This window comes from Sparus aurata, chromosome 11 (genome assembly GCF_900880675.1).
Source record: "Sparus aurata chromosome 11, fSpaAur1.1, whole genome shotgun sequence".
NCBI lineage: Eukaryota > Metazoa > Chordata > Actinopteri > Spariformes > Sparidae > Sparus > Sparus aurata.
The window spans coordinates 6025423-6046474 of NC_044197.1; the positions used below are offsets into that span (position 1 = coordinate 6025423).

The 21052-nt window shown below is 40.8% G+C and overlaps 1 protein-coding gene across 5 annotated transcripts in view; it reads left to right on the top strand.

Annotated features, from left to right (window-relative positions):
- The window catches only part of lpp (LIM domain containing preferred translocation partner in lipoma), a 148059-nt gene that overhangs the window by 88057 nt on the left and 38950 nt on the right, over positions 1-21052 (top strand). For all 5 annotated transcript variants that reach the window (XM_030433322.1, XM_030433323.1, XM_030433321.1 and 2 more), the window contains 2 exons: positions 1285-1875; positions 18676-18772. In XM_030433322.1, coding sequence (XP_030289182.1) covers positions 1285-1875; positions 18676-18772 — 688 coding nt within the window. The remainder of the gene's footprint in view (positions 1-1284; positions 1876-18675; positions 18773-21052) is intronic.

The following is a 21052-nucleotide window of genomic DNA, read 5'->3' on the forward strand; positions in this document are numbered from 1 at the left end:
CATTTTTGTTCCCCTAGTGCTGCAAATTTAGTAATTGACTCTGATTTTTGTCTTCAGGCAATAACCTAATAAGGCCATCCAAGGTTAATGATAGACCCTTTTTAGACTGGCTGAACGTCTGACACCGATATGTAGTGGTAGTGAAAAACAATTATTACTTACATGAGAGACACTCTGGGCAGAAGCCTCTGACATCTGTGAGAGACGTTGTTATTCAGTGTGTTATTCACTGCTATATTTTGTCGTAGCCAGTGCATCCAATGCCACAGTGGTTCACATGCTGAGAATCCCAGCACTGTGTTGTGTTTCTGCTTTGCAGCCGTCTCTTCCCAGGAACACCAGCACCACAAATCTTAGTGATTTAACATCTTTCGCGTCCAAACAGCTGGAGTCAGCACAAGTGTCATGTGCCATTGCCAATCTGCTGTCATGGCGTCCTCTGCCAAAGAATTTATCGCTTCCCCTCCTGCTTTATTAGCCATAGATTATGGGTGGTCGTGGACAGTCTAGAGCCTCTGCTGTCGAGGTAGCCTTGTAATTGACTCTGGGGAGGCATGGCAGATAATCATCTGAGCGTAAACCACAGTATCAGTAAAGAGCTGTTGAATACAACAATTTCATTTCCACCACTCTGCAGGATTTTTTCATTTTTCATTTATTTTTAGTTTGTCCTGTTACTGTTAAGAGCTAGTTACAATGTGTTTTAGCCATGCAAGCAGCATGTCAGTCATTCAGCCTATGACTCTGGTCCTGCCTGAACTATCTCAACTACTATTCAAAGGATTTCCATTAACTTTTTTTACACACAGTCATGATCCCCAGAGGATAAATCCTACGTATGGTAAACCCCTTTATGTAGTGCCACCAGCAGCTCATAGTTTTCATTGTTAAATATCACAACATTAACAGAATGGACTGGCACAAAAATTGGTAAAGATCTTCATGGTTTCCATACGATGAACTGTAATAACTTAAGTGATCCGGATTTATTTTGGGATCGATTGCCATGAAATTCACTGTAGTCATCCAAGCTCTAGACAGGTTGAATTTTAGTGACCTTGGTGATACCCTGACTTCTTTGGTTTATCCACAAATACTTGCAACATTAATAGCATTCACACCTCAGCTGTAGTTTGTTGTTGTTTATTGCTAACTAGCTCATGTTTGGATGCTCTACATGCCAACTGAGATGCTGAGCATGGTGTTATTAAACATGTTAGGTTTGTCAGTGTGAGCATGTTAATGTTAGGATTATTAAAGTGAATGTTTTCGTCTGTTTTACAGAACTCTGGATCCTCGGCAGCCTCCACCCCAAGTGCTCCAGTGACTGGTTACAAGCGTATGGTCATTCCAACCCAGCCACCTCTGACTGCTACCAAGAGGTCTACGCCCAAACCTCAGGCTCCTGGGGGAGTCTCATCTATCCCACCTTCCTCTGTCAGCCCAGCAGCCAAGCCTCAAAGCCACACAGCTCCTCAGCCTGTCCCAGCTTCCTACGCCACAGCCTCAACCCCAAGCCAGCCCACCTTCAATGTCCAGGTGAGGTCAGCCCAGCCTGGCCCCCAGCATCAAGTTCCAGGTGGGCCCCATTTTGGCCAGCAGCCCATTCGCAGCCCCACACAGGTGCAGTACATGCCTGCCCAGCCCAAAGGTCCTGACTTTGCATATGGACCACCACAGCCGGGCTTCTCCCCGATGTCTCACGGTGGATATCAAGAACAACACCATCCAGGAGTACCCCAAAGCTTAATCTCCAGGAGACCTGAGCCAACTCCTGCCCAGGCATACCAACCTCCAGGCCCAAAGAAGACCTACATCACAGATGTACCACCAAGCTTGGTTCCCTACACCTCTGGACCAGCTGTTCCACCAAAGGTAAGAATGTTTTTCATCAAACATGCAACATATTTGATGAGTCAGCATAATGTTTAGTTTTTGTGAACATAATTAAAAAGTTACAGTGATTGTCTAGACAGTTATCCATCCAGCCATCCATCCAGCCATCCTTCCATCCATCAACCTTCATCATAATTTTCTGTCACTTTTTATACATTGGACTGGTGCCATTGAGCCAAGTGTTAGTCTTCCAGCTACCTCTAGAGAATCCCAACTGTTCCCAGGCCAGCTGGGGTATTTAATCCCTCTAGCGTGTTCTAGGTTTGTCCTGGGGTTTTCTCCCTTTTAGATATCCCTGGAATACCTCCACAGGGAGGAGTCTGGAAGTCATCCTGATTGGATGCTTGAACCACCTTGTGAAGAAGAAAGTGTAGCAGTCCTTCATTAAACCTCTCTGGGATATTTAAGACCCTCAATATCAAAGTCTGTGTCCAGACACCCTGGGATGAAGGCTCCTTTTGTCTCCTTGTATCCAACATAAAGTAATTTTTGCAGCTAGTCAGTCTCTATGACAATAGTTAAGGGTTTGAAACCCTCAATCTGCATCAGTACCTTGCATTCCCCAGTAGACCATGGCCTCAGATGAAGTGCTGACCTCCATCTAATGAACCCAGGAGGTCAGCAGATGTTTGATTAAGTCATTCTTTCCCTTTGTGGCATATTTTTGTTTATGTCATGTACTATTTAATAAAATGAAACATCTGTGTCTTAATGTGTGGGTGGTTGTGCAAGTACAAGATTGTGTATGTCAGTATGGTGTTTACTCTCATGCACATTTGTGTGTGTGTGTGTGTGTGTGTGTGTGTGTGTGTGTGTGTTTGTTTGTGTGTGTGTGTACGTGTGTACAGTACGCATACATTTATGCAGAATCAGATGGCAGTGCAATGAACTCAGAATAAACAGTTGTTTTAACCTTTATGAATTTTTGAAAGATCATCTCTGTTGGGGGTTTACACCATCTGACTTCATTTGTCTCATCTCATATTCATGCCTATATATCTCCCCACGCATTGTTAACCTAAGATTATTGCTTTATGGTGATATTTATTTTTGATTTATTTTTGAAGTTAAAAAGTTTAAGTCGAAAATCGGAAGGTAAACATATGATTGTGTGAGTGTGTGTGTAACACGTGTTGTCATGGAAAAATGGAAAATGGAAAAAGATTTTGGACATACCTGTTGGCATGGGAACGAACACAGTGTGCTTTTTAGTACTTTCCCAGGTGTTGAATATGTTTGTCCAGGACAGATTTCGTCAGCACAATAGCATCACAAGCGTTCAAAATGCAACCACCAAAACTTGACAAGTGCGTTGTTGAGATCAAAATGAAGGCCACCATTGTCTGGTATCAATAAAAATTACACAGAATTTTAAGTTGTGAATCTGTCACGTTATTGTTAAGTAAATTTGTGCTGAAAAGAGAAGAGAAAGAAAAAGACAGTGCAGAAGTTTTGATGGGTGTAGCAACAGTAACTACGGGGGCAGGCTTCAGCAGATGGTCAATTAGATGCTTTCAATGCCTTGTGGACAGAGGTGATAAATGTTTGTCATTTCAACTTTAATTTTAAACAAGGTTTTAGATTCAAATTCAGTTCTTAAACAGTGTCCAAGTCACAGGTCAGATTTGTACTACACAATTATCATGGCCAAATCTATCCAGGATCTCGATATTATCAACATGATATCAGTATTTCATTTTAATATCATGTTTGTTGTCACAACCAGTATATTGCAGCACCCCTAGTCCAATGTGTACCATGACAGTCACACAGAGGAATCAAATTCTAACTAAACACAAACAACACATTTTTGATAAGATTGAAAAGCATTACATTTAATCTTGCTGACAGTGGTAAGAGACTGTCATAGGCCCAGCCTCAACCCTTCAAAAGCATGCAAGATGTTGGACCTTTTTATAGAACTGTACACGACTGAGAAGAATTACAAAATAGTGCTATCCCTTAGAACAGGGTAGTCAATGCCACAGAGACAGCTATTCTAATCTCAATGTATCCAGCCGTCGACAATCTCTGGAAAGTGAAAGGCCCTTGAGTTTTGTTTAATTCAAGGATTTTATGCTGGTTCAAAATACAAACTGGGCCTCCCAGCCTCTGGGAATTGCTCATCAAGGACTGTATTTTGCTAAATACAAATTAGCTTCAACATTGCAGAGAGTATCTTAAAAATAAGTCTAATTATATTTGTTCAGAACAAAAGTCTGCATTTTGCCTGAAAAGCTCGCTTTGGTCCCAGTATGATGCATTATTAAAAAACAAAAGGTCGCGTTTAATAGATTTGTGAGCTTTTCTTTGATTTCAGATAAAAGCAAATCACTAATTTTACAGATGTAGCGTTTGCTGTATATATTTGTCTCTCTTTCCCAAGGATATACTGTAGCAGGATAATGGGCTCTGTGCTTCCCTCCCCCCCTGCTTTATTTGAATGCTTTGAAACATATCAGGGAAACTCAATGCCCCTTATGCACAAATTTAGCTTGATGATGAGAGCTATAAATTACTCTGTGGTGTCACATCATGTTTGACCCGACCCCCCACCCTGAAACTTTTGTATCCAAACCTTAGCTCTAATCAGATTTTTTGTTTATTTGTGTCAAGTATAGCAGATTTTTAATGCCAAAATAAACCAGAGACATTATAAAAGCAAGATTAGACTGAAAGCAAAATCTGTCAACTTTGCCTTTTATGATCGTCACTCTGCCTGACCCAATGTCATGACATGTTCATAACATCTCACAAATGGTGTTAAGTCTACTTAAAAGAAGTGGGTTGTGCCTCTTTTAATCTGTTGTGCAAATAAACCAAAACATAGTCAATTAAAGGAACTATTTACATATTTGTCATAATTATCAAACATTATCTCCACTCATTTAGAGTTAATAGTGATTTTTACGTAATGCCCAAGACTTTCTCAGCAGGGGGTCTGTGACTTTGTTTGCGGACCATATTCAAGAGATCATTTCACATAATTGTGGGTATTCATAGAAGGTCAGTGTCATTAGAAGTCCAAGATGAACTCCTCGGATGAAATGCTATAAATGCTATGATCTAGACTTGTTCTGATTAGCTTTGCTGCTCTGCCCCCCACCTCACCCCACCTTGCCCCCTTCCACCCAGCGCCCAATCCCCCATACGTATCCTCGCTCGCACGTAAAGTGAAGGTGTAAAAACAGCTTCTCACATCAACAGGCTCCAAGGACGCTTAATTACCCAAATCCACGAGTGTTTGATCTCTATTGTAGTCCAAAAATTAACAGATTTCATGGCTGCCGGTTAACATACCAATTTCCACGAGTCTCTCCGTCTTTCCCGAAATTGGAGGAGAGCTAAGCTGGATGATGACTTGTGTTATTGCTGAGCTTGAGTGACGTTTGACAGGGGAGGATTATTTTGAACTGCTCAATCCCTGCAGCCAGTTAAAGCCCGCTTGAAGGTCAATGATGGTTTCAACTGTCAAACATGTTAAAATATCTGACATTTCTCTGCCTTCTGGTCCTGGCCACTTTGCCTTTTGACCTGCATGACACCATTTGCATATGCTGCCATCGGGATGTGTCCAAAGGACCATCTTTGTGTGTGACCTGGAATTAACATTTAGCAGCATCCTAAAATGTTTTCGACAAAGGAATGCACTCAACAAAACTTGAACGTGAAAATCGTCCAAATACACTGTCTGTGTAAACAGTACCGCTTTTAATTCCTGATTTTTATTAAATCCATTTTACTTACAGTTTAAAGGTGCCATATGTAAAAAAAAAATGGCCACTTTCTAACAAGTGGCACGAATTCAACAGCGTAATCGTTAACTGCTGCCAAAAAACATACAACATACAGATTGCACATTTGTCTCTAACCAGGATCTGACCACCAAAGAATAGAAACCTTGATGAAATCCAAAAGTAAAAATGTACAATAAGACAAAGTAATAGCTCAAGCAATTAAAATAAAGTCTGAAAACCAATAAAACAAAATACCCAATCAAATTGAACAAGGCTTCACTAATTCTATCACATGAGCACCAAAAAAGCAGCTGTGAGTCAAAAATTAAGGGTAGATTACAGGCTTTTAGTTTGACTACACAAAAGACTGTTTATAATGTAAGTACTAGGATCAAGGGGCGGTTATTATAAGAATCTCTGATATAAATTTGAAGACATGCAGTTCTTCATATCAGCAATGCAAGACATATATAGGATTTAGGAAATCGAAATTACTGTATGTCTACGGAGGATATTCCTCAGAGGCTGCATGTAAATAGGAAATGAGAAGGAACCCGGGTTAGACTCCAGAGGGACTCCAACAAAGGACTGGCATTGATAATGAGTAAGAGTAATAATAATAATAATAATAATAATTGGTTTTGTTTTTTCTACCACGTGAAAACTCAACAATTCATAATATTAAACATATCCCGCAGTGTCAGAATATCACAATGAAAGGAGCGGTCCACAAGTGGTACTTATATTTATGCCTGGAAAGGCGATCAGGTTGAACACTTGCTGTGTTTACATCATACGTGATGCCTTTGCCCTCAGGTGATTGACCCCAGCCGCCCTGCACTCAAGAATTATAAGCAGCTCTTAAAAAAGCTTGCTGAGTGAGTGCAGGGTTACCAGCCCTGCTGTCGATTACCAGGGAGGATTCTTTGGTTGGTGCAGGGTTACCACGTGTAACTACAAAGTGAGAGCCCAGGGCTTCGATGAAATGAAGACATGTTATCTGCAGTCCTGTGATCTTCTCTCTCTGTAGAAACAAATCTCGAAACAAATTACACTTTGTCCTACAACAAACAAACAAAATAGTTTTTTGAACTATCTATTGATAGATAAGAAGTCTTTTATTTATTTCTGTATAGGTGCTTTGAAGTAGCCCTTATCGAAAAAAAAAAAGAAATTGGTTCAGATCGGCCATCGGTATATACATTCACTATCTTTCTCTGACCCCTGATGCATTTTGATTTCATTTACAGCACCATCAAACCATTCCATTGTGAGCTCCCCCACATAGTTTTGTGTTTTTCTGCCGTCTTATCTACAACATTTCCCTCCGGCTACAGAAAAAAAGGAATAAATACTTCCTTAGAATCCAAAGGAATTCTAGAAATCTATTTTTACTGAACCATAAAGTGTTAACACAGCATCACAAAAAGCAGACTGAAATTTTCACTTTGAGCAAATTTTCATGTGTTATCACATTTGTATATTTGCTATTCAAATGTTCAGGTGTTTTAAGCACAAACTAAATTTCACCGCTAAAATGAGCTTGTGTGCGTGTGTGTGTGTGTGTGTGTGTGTGTGTGTGTGTGTGTGTGCGCGCATGCAAGCAGTTTGTGTGTCACAAAGATAATGAGTAACATAGCCCAGCACTTCCCAGTATTTGGTATTAACTGTTAATGTGTTTACCTTAAATAATACTGATGTAATATAACTAAGGTGAATGGTGTCTCTGTCTCAGCCACTCACTCCCTCATTACATGTTCTGCACTGTGTTAACTTCAGTCAGAGGGTAGAATCACAGTGTTACATACATGTTTTCTGGAATGTACCAGTTTTCCAGAAATTACATTGTTGTGATGAAATTAGTTAGCACCTACATTACATCTGACAAATTGCTACAGACCTTGGATTTGTATTTACAACAGTGGTGATGGACTCAGAAATTGTTTGGGCGCCAAAATTGCACAAATTGCTCATTTCTACATAATGTTGCTTTAAGGACTGACATTAGAAAAGCTGATTCTTTAAAATGGTTTTAAACTTGCATCATTCACATTCATGTTGACTTGCTAGCAGTCTTTACTTCTCTGATTTTGCTGAGACATTAATGTGTTTCTTGGCACTTTGAGTGCCACAGGAGTGAGTCATAAAACAGTAAAATAAGTTAGCATTTTTGCACTCTGGTTCCCTCGTATTTGGGAATCAGGGAGGAACCAGGACGATGCTAACTTTCTGGTTAACCTAAAAAAACTTCTGATCTCTGAATTTCGGTGTCATAATAGCACCAAGGCCCTTAATTAAAAAGAATAATTAAAAGGTAACCCTCAAATTGTTTTCATGAACATCAACATGTATCTTGACTTGCAATATCTTTTTAAAAAATATCCATTTTCCATGTAGTGAATACCACAGCATCGGGTCATTCAAGTTGACTCCTCTTGTAAACACAGAAAAATATGACCCCTCTTGAAGGCACCATTTTCGATCCACATTATCATAGATATGTTTTTTACTCAAAGCAGCAACAGGCATCAGGTTGCGATGTGCATGACAATCTGTTGTTGATGTTTTTAAACCAAGCTGTGATCTTTGTGATGTTTCAAAATATGAAAGTTGGACTCTAGAAGGTGCATGGCTTTAGAGACAGGATGCTAACAGGATATTTGTAACTTAATTCATGCACTTAGTCATTATGCATTTATAAAGTGGATACAACTAATACCGCAAAGCCTCCTTGTAATAATTATACTGCTTATACTTAGTTAAAAATAATATTCTCGCCGTCATTTAAATATGAGTCCATGCAGAGACCCCATTGCATACCACAGAAAAAGCCTCTCGAGGCAGTTAAATCCTCTCACTTTCCCTCCTCATGTCAGTTTGGAATATTAAATCTACTGGCACATATCAGTTGACTGACTTATAACTTTTAACCATGCGACACACATTCTTCTCAGCAGTCATTACACCTCCAGTGCAGGTCAGACTGTATGACAGGGATCATGTGGATGCCTCTGGCATTGCACATGTACAAGCTACTGTGTATAATTAGTGTTGTGCTACAACCATGTTATTCGATGGCATGGTGTTTGGTGGTGGTCCACATGGGCTCTGGTTACTGAATGCTTCATAGTCTAAAGGTCAGTCTACTAGACCTTATCCTTGAGGTCAGTGATGCAAAGTGGATCTCCTTATGTTTCGTTTTCTCCTGCCAACACATCAGAAAGCTTCCTTCCAGTAGCTGCCTCCAGGCTTTAAACAGGGCTGTAACAAATCTCACATGCAAATTTAGCCATAAGCAAAGAAAAACAGAAAATGAATTGGGCCTATTAAAGGTAACAAGGACATTAGTAGTAGTGATCAATATTGGGGACTATTATGAAATAGTCAAAAGTATGGACCTTTTAATAACCTGCTTAGTAATCAGTAAATCTTGTATTGTCACTTTTCAGATAAAGTGTGTTTTGGTCATCAGAAGATTAAAAAATGTCACTGTGGTATGTGAGTTATGGCTACATTCAAATGATAGAAAGGTTTTCATTCATAAAATGATTACTAATTGATTAAGCTGTTCAATTATTCACCAGAATTCATGACAAACTCATGGAGTAGATTTACAGAACATACCACATCTAGTGTTAGCTAAATTAAACCAACAGCTGGAAATTTAAAGGTACACTCTGGAGTTTTTGACCACTAGTAGTGTTGAAGTGTGATGTTTTTGTTTGTAACAAACGACACGTTTGTGACAATTGCTTCAGGCTTCTTTACCATGATTATATGACCACTCCTTTGTGTTCTTAATGGTAGCATACTGTAAGCGTTAGTAATGTTAGCTTTCTAACATTGGGGCAGTACAGTATGCTGGACACGCACTGTAAGACTCAGCCATTTCTACACAGATACCACCTTATACCAAGTTATACTATTGGCTCACAAACCTTGTTAGGAACCATTCGTCAAAATTCTTACACTGACACAAACAATCTCAGATGAACAAGATGAACAACAATAATTTCTCTAAATTAAAAAAATTATCATTATGACATGGGACACCTTTAAGGTTTTCTGGTGATACTCAAATCTTCCCCGGAATTCAGTTTTCTCACCATAAATTAAATATTGTTTGAATCATAAAATTCCTGAATAATGAAATTATGGTTATTGTAATTGTATGATGCTGTTCTTTAGTTTGTATAGTGGTCAACAGTAATTCCTCTTAGAGCATCAAGTTATTTTGGGGGGAGTTTATGACAAGTGCACACATGCCAAATATCCAAAGACATTATTCTCAGAAAAGGATCTTCAGACAAGATTCCCTAGAAATGCCAGGACAATGACTGTTATTCACTCCTGGTGTATTTATATGAAATCGCTCACGTACACAAATGCAGTTCTACTACCTTCAATCTAATATTAAACTAAATACAAAAAACAAACCAAAAGATTTCAGTATGTGGAGCTAAACCTCTAATTAACTACGAAAGCTTAGAAAGGGAATTGATTTGAAATCAAATGAAGACAAAGTCAGCTCTTTGATTGATCGTTTTATGAACATTAGCTTGTTGTTTTTGCTCAAAAATTAAAGGCTGTGTCGTCTTTGATGTTATGTTTTTAAGTTAGTCTGTTGATTGGACGGTTCAGTCGGTCAGAGGTAACCCTCAGTAGATCAGAAGTCTTTGTCACATAACCGTTCATAAATAATAGGCCCTGCCACCCTCCTCTCCTCTGGCCCCCTACGAGACGAACAGCATGGCTGGTAAATAACTGGCCAGATCGATAACTGTCATTGCAGTTCAGTGAGCCCCGGCAATCTAAAATGTCTGAGCGGTTTGTTTATTTTCTTGTTGTCGAACTCTGCTTGCTGGCCTGTAGTGAAGACATGCAGACGTTTCCTGCAGTACAGAGATTATTCTGCACCTTTACATGTACTTAGTTAATGAGACTGGGGGTTTACAGTCGATCATCTGACTGGAAATGAATTTAAATCCATTTAAATGAATGTACTTTATGTACAAGCTGTGTTAAACACAGTTGATCAAGTATTTAAAGCTCTTTTTGTGATGGTGTGAAAATTGCAGGAGTTATTTAAAGAATTAATTTGAACAGTTTAATTAAAAAGAAGCACTGTTTGACTGTGGTATGTACTGATCCAAGCCTTTTCCCCTCCCAGTGCAATCTACATAAATGTATAAAGTTGTCCCAGATCAGTCGGACACCAGTCAGCCCAGCCACCTGCATAAACAGTGGCCCCTGCTGGCTTCTTGTGGACTTGGTCTCCTGTCAGCACCTCTCTGCACATAAACAAGTTTTCTTTGTTTTTGGACTGCCGCTGAAATCAGATTCCTCTCTGCCCTCTTCACGTCCTCCTCTGTCCGCAGAAGGACTGTTATCCGCCCCTGGCTCAGAATCCATGAAACGTGTGCACTTTCGAAACATTTTTTCCCATCAAGGAAGCATCCGTCAGTGGCTCGGGCTTTGTGTATTGTTGGCTCTTGCATCTTAGCGGTAGTGTTTGGTCGGAAGATATCCTTCAGGGTGTCATTCAGTTAGACCGTGTAGTTGTTTAGGTGGAGAGGAGAAGGACATATCTTGGTTTGCTTAGGAGGCGAAATTACACAGGAGACAGACAACACCGTATTACAAAAGGGAAGTGCAGGTTGCCAATACATCGATTTGAAGACATAACCTGTATGAATCTTCATTATGTCCACCGCATGCGTTTAAATATGGAACCGATGCTACCACATGAGGAAACAGCAGGGAAACACTTTGAGCTCTCACCCAAACCAGGGAAACCTGCATCCTGTGTAATATGGTGTTTGCTACTCTCACAGGATTGTAATGGTGCACAGAGAGACGCCAAATAAGTTTTATCTCTGTCCCGACAATTTGTGCAGTCATTTGTTGTTGTTGCTTTTTTGTGTGTTGTGTTTTTTTTTTTTTTTCAGATTGCTCGTGGCTCCCCTCTCTACACTCTGAGATTTTCAAATATCTGTTTGCAGGGGGATGTGTCAGTTCCGAACAGATGACCTAGTTTTTACACACGCACAATCTTACCAACATTGAAAGGCCCCTCTACATACATTACATGTCTGTGAACACTCTGAAATTCATCCCTTTATATGAATTCAGTGTACAGCAAAGATTTGAGTGGCTGTGGAGAATGTCAATTATGGCATTGGTTAATTTTTAATTATCGTCGGCTGTTCTGTACACAGCTGCTCCTACAGTTGACTGTTATTTTTTTTCCCAGCATTTAATTGGAGCTGAAACAGCATGACCTATTTTGTTTGGAGAGAATGTATACTTTATCTGTGCCTCCTCAGAAGGTGGCCTTGAGCTTAATATGCAGCGCTGCGATGGCTCCTCTCAAATGTGTAACGCAGTACAGATTACTCCTAACCTGGTTAACATCACAAGCAGCAAATTCATCAACTGGATTACGTAAAGCTGCTAACATGTCATTTCCTTAACAAATTATTCAATTAAACATACAGTTGGTAGAAAAAATGACAAAGCAACTTTGCAACAATCATTATTTCTGCTCAGACAAACCACTTTTTTTTTAAAAGTAATACCCGTGGAGTCTTATTGCTGCTGAAAGTGGCATCTTGACATCACCAGTGTGATCAAAACAGAACTGTCCTTTGTATTATCATCAATATAACTCTGTCTGGTCAGTCTGACGAATGAGTCGCAGTAATGAGGAGCTCTCCAAGGTTTCTATTGAGGCTGTGTCACTGTGACACAAACAGTCTCTGACTTTCAAAGGCAGTTGAGAAAAATGGCTCTCCGCAATATGGAATCAAATAAAGCCACCCATTATAAACTAATGGCTCTTAATACACACAGTTTCACAACAGAAAAAAAGTATCTTTAAGTGTTTAACCCATATGTTTGATTCCAGACACACGACATACTGTAGCCCCCCTTCTCCTCAAAACACACACACATGCAAACACACACCAACTCACTGAGAGGATAGTGTGACTGATCCAGCAATCCTTTCATTGTTTTGCTAAAACAGAGTCGCCTAAGCTGCTATAATCACTCGTTTAGTGTTGCGGCAACAAATGCTTTTTTTTTAGATATTCCAATCCAATAAAAAAATAAAAAATTCAATCCCTCATGAACCCTAACTAATGCTCTGTCCATTTGCTGTTGTCATCGTTAATATTGCTATTATTTTAATAAGCCATTTCCCTTTCAAAGGCTCTGTGTCCATTTCAAATAATACCATTGTGATTTATGGGAGACAAAGGCGGCGATGTCAGATTGAGAGCTGGCTAAAGCCTCTCTTTTAAAAGCTCGAGTTAAAGCTGCAGCTCCATTGACACTAAAGAGCATTTTGTATTGTAAAGTCCATCATCATTTAATCTGTGGATAAATACTGTATGTCTGTGAGTGATTATGTCTTTCTTTAGTTTGTGCTGATCACGCAGGAAACGGTAAGCTATTGTCAAAGGTAAGACAATTGCTTTTGGTTTAAGGTGCAACGTTGCTTGTACAGGAAGTAAAGCAGAAGCGACACACAGCTGATAGATGACTGCAGGTTTAGAGACACAGATTAGTGTTGTTGAGCAGTTGTCTTTCATTGGGCTCTTTCTACAGCGTCTGTACTTTTTTCCCTTCTGGTTATCACTTTCAGCTCAGTGGTTTGTGCTGTTTATGCAACGGCTCTCAATCTCATTGTCTTTGCACATTGCTTTTGTACTGTGCAGAAAAAAAAAACTAGTGGCCTAAATATGGGACACAGCTCGTGATTCCTCAAAAGTTGAACTGAAATTTGGAGTCTCCTAATAAGGAAATGTGAACTGCTGTACTGTAGCTTATTTAACATTTTTTAAAAGAAGTTAAAATCAATGTTGGGCGTATTTGTGGAGACATTGTCTTAGCTTTAAGCCTCTGGGATGGAGGCTTTTCCCATGGCAGCTGTTGACTGAAGTTATAGCGACAGCATCACGACAACACAACATCATGGTGTGGTACTCACTGGAGAACCTCATATTGATACAGTATATTCCACAAACAATCGTACAAGAATCCATTACCCTTTTCTTTAACAACACTGAAGATTTGTGCTTGAACATATTATTATGAAGTAAGTTTAAATTTCATCCAAAAATTGAAAGCTAGCAAACCAGGCTGAATAGCTGCAACATGGAAAGTCGGAGGTAATTCGCCTACATTGCTAACGTTACCACTCAGTGCGTTTACATGACACTCAAGAAAACCGAATTACTGCATTAGTCTGACTATGAACGGATTTTTAAGATGCATGTATACACCTTTGTCTGACTAAAATCGGACCGGATCGGATTTCTCATAGTCGAATTACACCACGTAGATTATTCGATTGAAAGTCGCATTACTCCTGCATGTATACGTTTCCAACGGATCGGATCGGATTTTGCGTTCTGCGCAGGCGCGAGATTCTTCCCCCGGGCCGTGAGCCGGAAGTAGATGGAAGGCGGCGGCGGCGTCTTTCCTCAGGAATCACCGCAAGAAAGTGCGCCAGAGTGCCCCTAGAGTGTGTAATTATCATGTACACCATATACGAAGTGTACAAAGATGTAGCTTCGTCTCGCTCTTCGTACGCCATCTTTCTTGAATGCCGAGGCAACTGGTGACGTAAAGAGGTCAGCCGGAGGTGCGCCGTTAACACTAGTTGAAATGGGCACAGCGCCACCTAGCGTACCGGGGTATGACATGCTTTCGGCCAGTAATTCGATTTTCTCACCGGTATGTATACTCGGACAATTGCGGTTGTCCGATTGAGGAGCATAGTCGAACTATGGCTGTAATCTGATTAAGCTGTGCATGTAAACGCACTGACTGATTTCCACCAGACGTCAGAGAGAGGGGTATGACATACAACGAGGGCTCCTGGCTGGAAATGAATCAGCAGCCTTGTAGTTATTTGGATTGTGTTGTTGTCATTCAGCTACCTTTCTTTTTTTTTTAGCATTATACAAAAGAGGGGCTTCAGCAAGCACAAGCTGTGTCTATTTAAAGTTTCTACATATAGTCATGGAAAATTACCGGAATGTCAAAACTTATATCAATGTGTATTCCTGTACAAGATAACAACCTGCATGCAGAAAATGCCAAACCTGGTCACTAACAATACAAAGGTATAACAAGCTAGCAGCTGTTACCTATTCTTTCCCTGGGATTTAACCGTTTTAATGTCAGGACTCATCTTGTACCAAAACATGTTGCCTCCCGACACTATTTTGTAGGCACATCGCTGCTGAATGCTGGGCTTTGCAGGGGCTGAAACAATAGTGATTGGTCGTGCTACGTGAGGCTCATGCAGCAGTAATTGCACGTTTAAATTTCACGTTTTTGACCAGATAAGAACACAAAACATATTATCCATTTTAATTTCAGTTTGACATCAATAGTTCTTTGTTCTGGCCTGTGAGCTGCCTGTACGTCTGGGTCCAGATGGCAGTTGGAACAGATTTACGAATTAATTTTCACGTCAATGTGTAGCTTGTTGCATCATTGACCTTCCGTAATTTATCCTACAGATCTATGAGTTCCTCTTGTTCTGTACGATAGCAGGTGACAATATGTAAATAGTTCCAACTTCCCGTTCACCGGGACTCCTTTGTTCCACCTCCACTAACAAAGGTGTAGATCTGATTCCCTGAGAACAGTTGTCTCTCCCGTTCACTCTCTATCACTGCAGTGGAAGCAGGAAAGACAGAGCCTGAGGTTTGGTTCTTAGCGGGACACGATGCTGTCAGGGCATCAGGTGAGAGCACGTACGGAGCCCCCTCAGCCCTCGGCCCACCCCCCCACCTCCCACTCCACTCCTCACTTGATCAGTTCTGACACAATGCCAATTCCACAGTGGGTGGTGTTCACAGCTTTATTCATAGATGTGGCAGAGGAGCAGTGATCAGCTCCCAGACTCGGCTTTGTCTGCTCACCTTTCACTGTCATGCTGTATCAGGTTGCATGCAACAGTGGTCATTTACAGATGTTATTGTTGATTTTGATTTTAAGTGGTCTGGCATTTAACAACTCTCTGAAAATTGTTTGTCAAGTGGATGGCATTTGATGGTCCATCAGGAAGACTTTCAGGGGTATTACTGCTGATGGGATTTCTGCCATTAAAAAGCAGATGGCAGATGACCTGAAACTATAAGCCTCGACATACTGGGGGAAACAGTGGAAAATAGGTGCCGCTGTTAACCCAGTCACCACTGAATTTAAGCACCAACTTCAATGAAACTGCGTCTGAGTATCCCCAGGGTGCAGGCAAACAATTTACTGAATTGAGCCAGACATAACTGAAAAACCATGTCTCCAGCACGTATAGTTGCTGTATGGTTTCTATTGTTGCCTCTGAAAAGCCGAACAGGAACTGCGAAGCAATCATAAAGCATGCAGGGAAGCAATTTCTTTCTCTTATTCAAGTGAAAAATTATTCCGTGCTGTCACAAAAGACTCCCTAACAAGGTGCTTTAAACTCTCTGGCAGTGCATTGCTGCAGGGTGTCAAAGAGTGGATAAGGTATAAATGAAGCTTAAACTCAAAAGTCTGTTTCTGGTAATAGCAGCATTTCGTTCCCTCTCCAATGTGCTTTTGATGTGGAGCTAAGATTAACAGTGTTAAATCGTCCTCTTCACTGTCTCAAACTAACAACACAGGCATAATGAGCACATTGTTGACAACAAGAGCACGTCTTTGAGGTGTATGAATACTTACAGACTTATTATCTACTCTTTTATGCAGGTATCTGAATTCTACCCCTTTTCACGTATATCTCCATCGAACATTGTGTATCGTGAATAAAAAGTTGTATTAATTTGAGTCAACAAGAGAGAAATTATCAGAAATATTCCTTGATCTCCTCTTAATCCTCCATGATGTGATCTTCACCGTTTATGGTTGAGTGGACGAGGAGGCGCAAGATGCCAAGAATTCCGAGAGCTCCGGCCCAGCTGCTCTCTAGAGAGCGCTCCGGCATGGCAGAAAGATTTGCACATCGAACGTGTCGATCCTTCACGGTTAATGAGGCCTACTGTTTGGGCTTCCATTATCAGCCTGCTGCATCCCGAGCCAGGCCGAGCTGAAGTCATGCCTCGTAAAGTCCTATACGCTGTTTGATACATTGTGGACCGTAATCAGAGCTCAGCATTTCTCACCGTCTCTGGGAATAAACTCAGTAGACAATTGCATGTTGTCACACCAAATCTACTGTATATTTGGATTTTCAACTTCAAAGGAGACCTATTATGCGTTTTCCTTTTTATTTTTTTCCCTTTCCTTCAGCATTATAAATCAGTGAATGTGAAAGATCTTGAATGTTAAAAAGGTCAAAATCTGCACCGACAGAAGCGCCTCTATTCTGTTCCTGTAACGTATCATCAGCAGTCCCGCCCTCAAATCCATGACTTTGTGACATCACACTACATAACCATGTCACACATTTTCATTAATTATGCAGAGCGGCTAGTTTGGCACATAGGAATTGATTTAGCACAGCTGATCTGTTGTTGTTAACATTGCTGGCCCAGGCATGTGTGAACTGACCAATCAGAGCAGACTGGGTATCTGAGAGGGAGGGCCTTAAAGAGACAGGAGCTCAAACAGACAGAGGGGGAATACAGAGCTGCAGCGCTGGACAGCATAAGAAAACTGAGCATCAAAGCACGTAAACATATTTTAATAGTAACCCAAAATAAAATGATGAAGCTGAAATTGGCATAATATTTTTCCTTTAATGTGTTGTTTGAATTACAGCCACTCTATATACACTCTTGAAACCTTTACTGACACGTACAATGATTCAAATTGATGAAGATTGCATGCATACTAATACAGTCGTCAATAACACCAGAAGAGTTGTTTGACATGATGATCTTTCATTCTGAATACAAAACCATTTTTCACTCAATCTCCTATTGACAAATCTGATTTCTTTATGTGACACAGTAAACCCAGGATAAATTAGCACAAAACCAAACCGGTCACTAAGATTCACCCAACTCCCACATGTCGCAATTAGGAAGACCTCAAAGGTCAGCTCAGATCTCGGCCTGTGTAACAATATTGAAAATCAAATTTACTGTAAAGATCCAGATCTGGAGAAGGTCGTCCGAGTGTCACACGATTTATGAAAAAGCTCAAGAAGAGTAAAAAGCTCAGCCACGCAGCAAGAAAAGAGTCAAGTTCAGGCCTCCAGGGTGTCTGCAAAGGACACACACACCTGTGACGGGATTGGGCCGTAAGCCTGGGCTGGAGGGTGGGGGTGGGGTGATGAGGGGAGCTGCGGATGATTGGCAGAAAATGTCAGGCACAACACGTCAGCCCCATACAGACACACAGCAGGCAGATGTCAGCGACTGCATGATAAGAGGGAGGGCAGGCTCACAAGGAAAGGAAGGAAGTGGCATCTTCAGAGAGTTATGTCATCCTTCTGAAATCTCTTAAAGATTTGGCCTCAACACAGCTCACACCTAAAGTCTTTTGTGCTCAGAGTATGACTAAATTACTATCTCCTGACCTATCACCTAAATGTGCAAGACATTAAAGTGTCTTTCTTCTAATGTTTGCCTCCCCTTTCCCTCTGTTATCATTATTTTCCAAAATACAAGGATTAGTCAGGGTCACAGTTTTTATTTTTTTTTTTCCTTCCACATGCTCGTATTGAACAGAAGGATATGCACAACCTTCTGGGCTGCACCACCACTGGGGCCTGAGCCAGGGTCAGATATCTCAGAGGGAAAAGGCAGACTCAAGACCATCTACTGCATGTTGATTATCGTGAATGTGTTTTGTTTGACCTTGCGAGCTTCATCCTGATTTATTGAAGTCAGGTTTTTTTGAAGTCGAACCCAGACAGATTTTGTTAAGCAATACATTATGGCACTTGTCTTTTGCATGTTAAGCAGCATTTATATCACACAGAGCGCAGGTGATTTCCATCAGTGAGGTGGATATAAATGCACAAAATTCTTGAAATGTTAGTCATTAGCTCAGTCGACTTGGTGAATCACAACTACGTTCCTTTCCTGGTCCTCAGGGGAGTGCTCCCATCGCCCACCCTGAAGACGAGCTGGAGCGCCTGACCAAGAAGATGCTGTTTGACATGGACAACCCACCATCTGAGGAATATTTTGGTAAGGAAGATCACTCATCTCACACACAGAGCACAAACACAATATTGATATCTACTCTTCTTGCTCTTCTTTCCTAATATCACAATGTAACAGGATAATTCTCCTTGTGAATGTTACGTATCACCAGACAAAAAAAATCGTCATTCCTGCTATAAGTGTCCCTATATTTTCCTCTCCAAGTGTCCCTGACACAACAACATGCACTTCATAATGTAGCATTCTTAGATGAGAGTAGCGTGGTGGCTAAAATTAGCACGTGAATCACTGTTTGATTCACATGTATATTATAGAAAGCTTAACAAGCATGCACACACACACACACACACACACACACATTGCAAAGCATTAGCAAAGGGAGTTTGATCTCATTGGAGAGCTCACTGTCACTTTTCACCATGACATTTTAAATAAAAGAAGAAACAAATAATCAGCTTATCTCTTATTTTAAGGAAATGTATCCAAATCTACAGGTTGTACCACTAAGCCAGAGCTATGGCACATTTATGTGGAAAAAGGCTAAATTAATTGGGATAGTGGGTTAATAGAATAAAACTGGCATTGGGTTTCTTAGATTAGTGCACCCAGTGACCCACAAAGTTAGTTTTGTACCGCTGGAACAATGTTTTTTAGAAAATGTCTGGAGGTTGTCGAGTACAGTGCAGGTGTGTATGGTACAGACAAGGTTAAGCCCGTATTCTTGGTGCTTCCTTTCTGTTGATTTCCCAGTGTAGACACAGCAGCATATCTACCAGTCTGAGAAACCATCCTCAAGGTAGAGTCTCAAAACTATATCAATGTGATCAAAGGATAAGGCACAACTCCTTCTCAGGGTATAATGAGAATGAGAGATAAAGGCTCCGGACAGATGAAACATCCTGATTTTGATGAAACTCTTTATCCTGTCTGATTGTCCACTGTTATTATTATTTTTAAAAATTATTTTATTTTACAGTTTTTTTCTCCCCCATTTTTTTTCTCTGAGGCGCCTGATATTTAATTTGTGCTCATTTGAAAAAAAAAAATATGAAACTGCCAGGATTAAACAAAATACAATTTTAATACTATTTCGCAAAATGGGATTCAAAAGACAAGGATTCTGTGCATTTATATTTAATTTCTATTTTTCCGCCCTCTGTACCCTGTGCTGCCAGCGAGTGCCATCCCTCTGCTGCTTTCTCTTCTCTAGCCTTTAATCCCCTTTGCCCTGGAATTAGTTCCCATGCCCATTAGATACCTCACTCAATACATTCAATGGTGCTCTGGAGCAGGCTTTATATCAGCACATAATCACACAGCACACCACGATAGCATGTGTAGGTGTATTATAGCTACAGGGACATGTATTTAACTGGTATTAAGGGATATTCGGCTTCACGTTGGTGCGCACTGATGTAAAAACCTTAATTGGTTCACATTAGACATAGGTCAAATGGATCTGCTGGCTTAAGCAAAGTGTAGTCATTTTACAGAGGAATGGCCCTCAATGCCTTGTTGGCCTAATTTTTGGGTGAATGTGTATGCGAAGCAGACCTGGCATGAACTCTGCGCACTGCTATACCATGCATGCACTCGCTGCTCGCTGCCAACTATAAGGCTGACTGGCTGAAGGCTGGTAAAACAAGGACAGGGGAGAAATGGGTCATATGTGAGCTGAGGTAGCCAGAACAAGTTAGGGATAGCGTGTGCGTCTCTAGCTGACAGCGGCTGGCTGTTACTGGATTGGAGAGGGGGAGGAGGGTCATCCTGTGGTTAAACAAGGCGACAGCTGAATTAACGGAGAGAAAGAAAGAGGATGAGGGCAGGAGCCTTCGACTGAGGTGACTGCAGGGACTCATTAGGAGAGAGTTCAAGCGCAGACACATGCTGCTTTGCAAATCCACAGAGCCCCCCCATCCTCCCCCGCTGAATAATGCACATATAGCCACTACACTGATGTTAAAACTGACTTTAGTCCGACATGTTCCTCACTGTATATCCAGGGCTGTGGGAGAATCAGTCCCAAGGCGTGAGACTTTTGTAATTACAAAGAATCTAATGGCACGCAAGCCTCTTCTTCCTTTTTTTGGAGGGGTTCAGGGGGAAGAGGGCTAGCAGTTGTTGGACCCCTAAGGCTAGTAATTAACAAGATTAATCAAAGTGGGGCTGCGATCTCTGGCGCACTACTGGACTGGATCATTGTCTTCCTATAGCAAAGTTTTATTGGTGTCACTAATGTCTTTGATGAGCTTCTAATCTGAAACAGTGAGTTTTCATTGGTCCAGAGGGGGTTAATTGAATTGA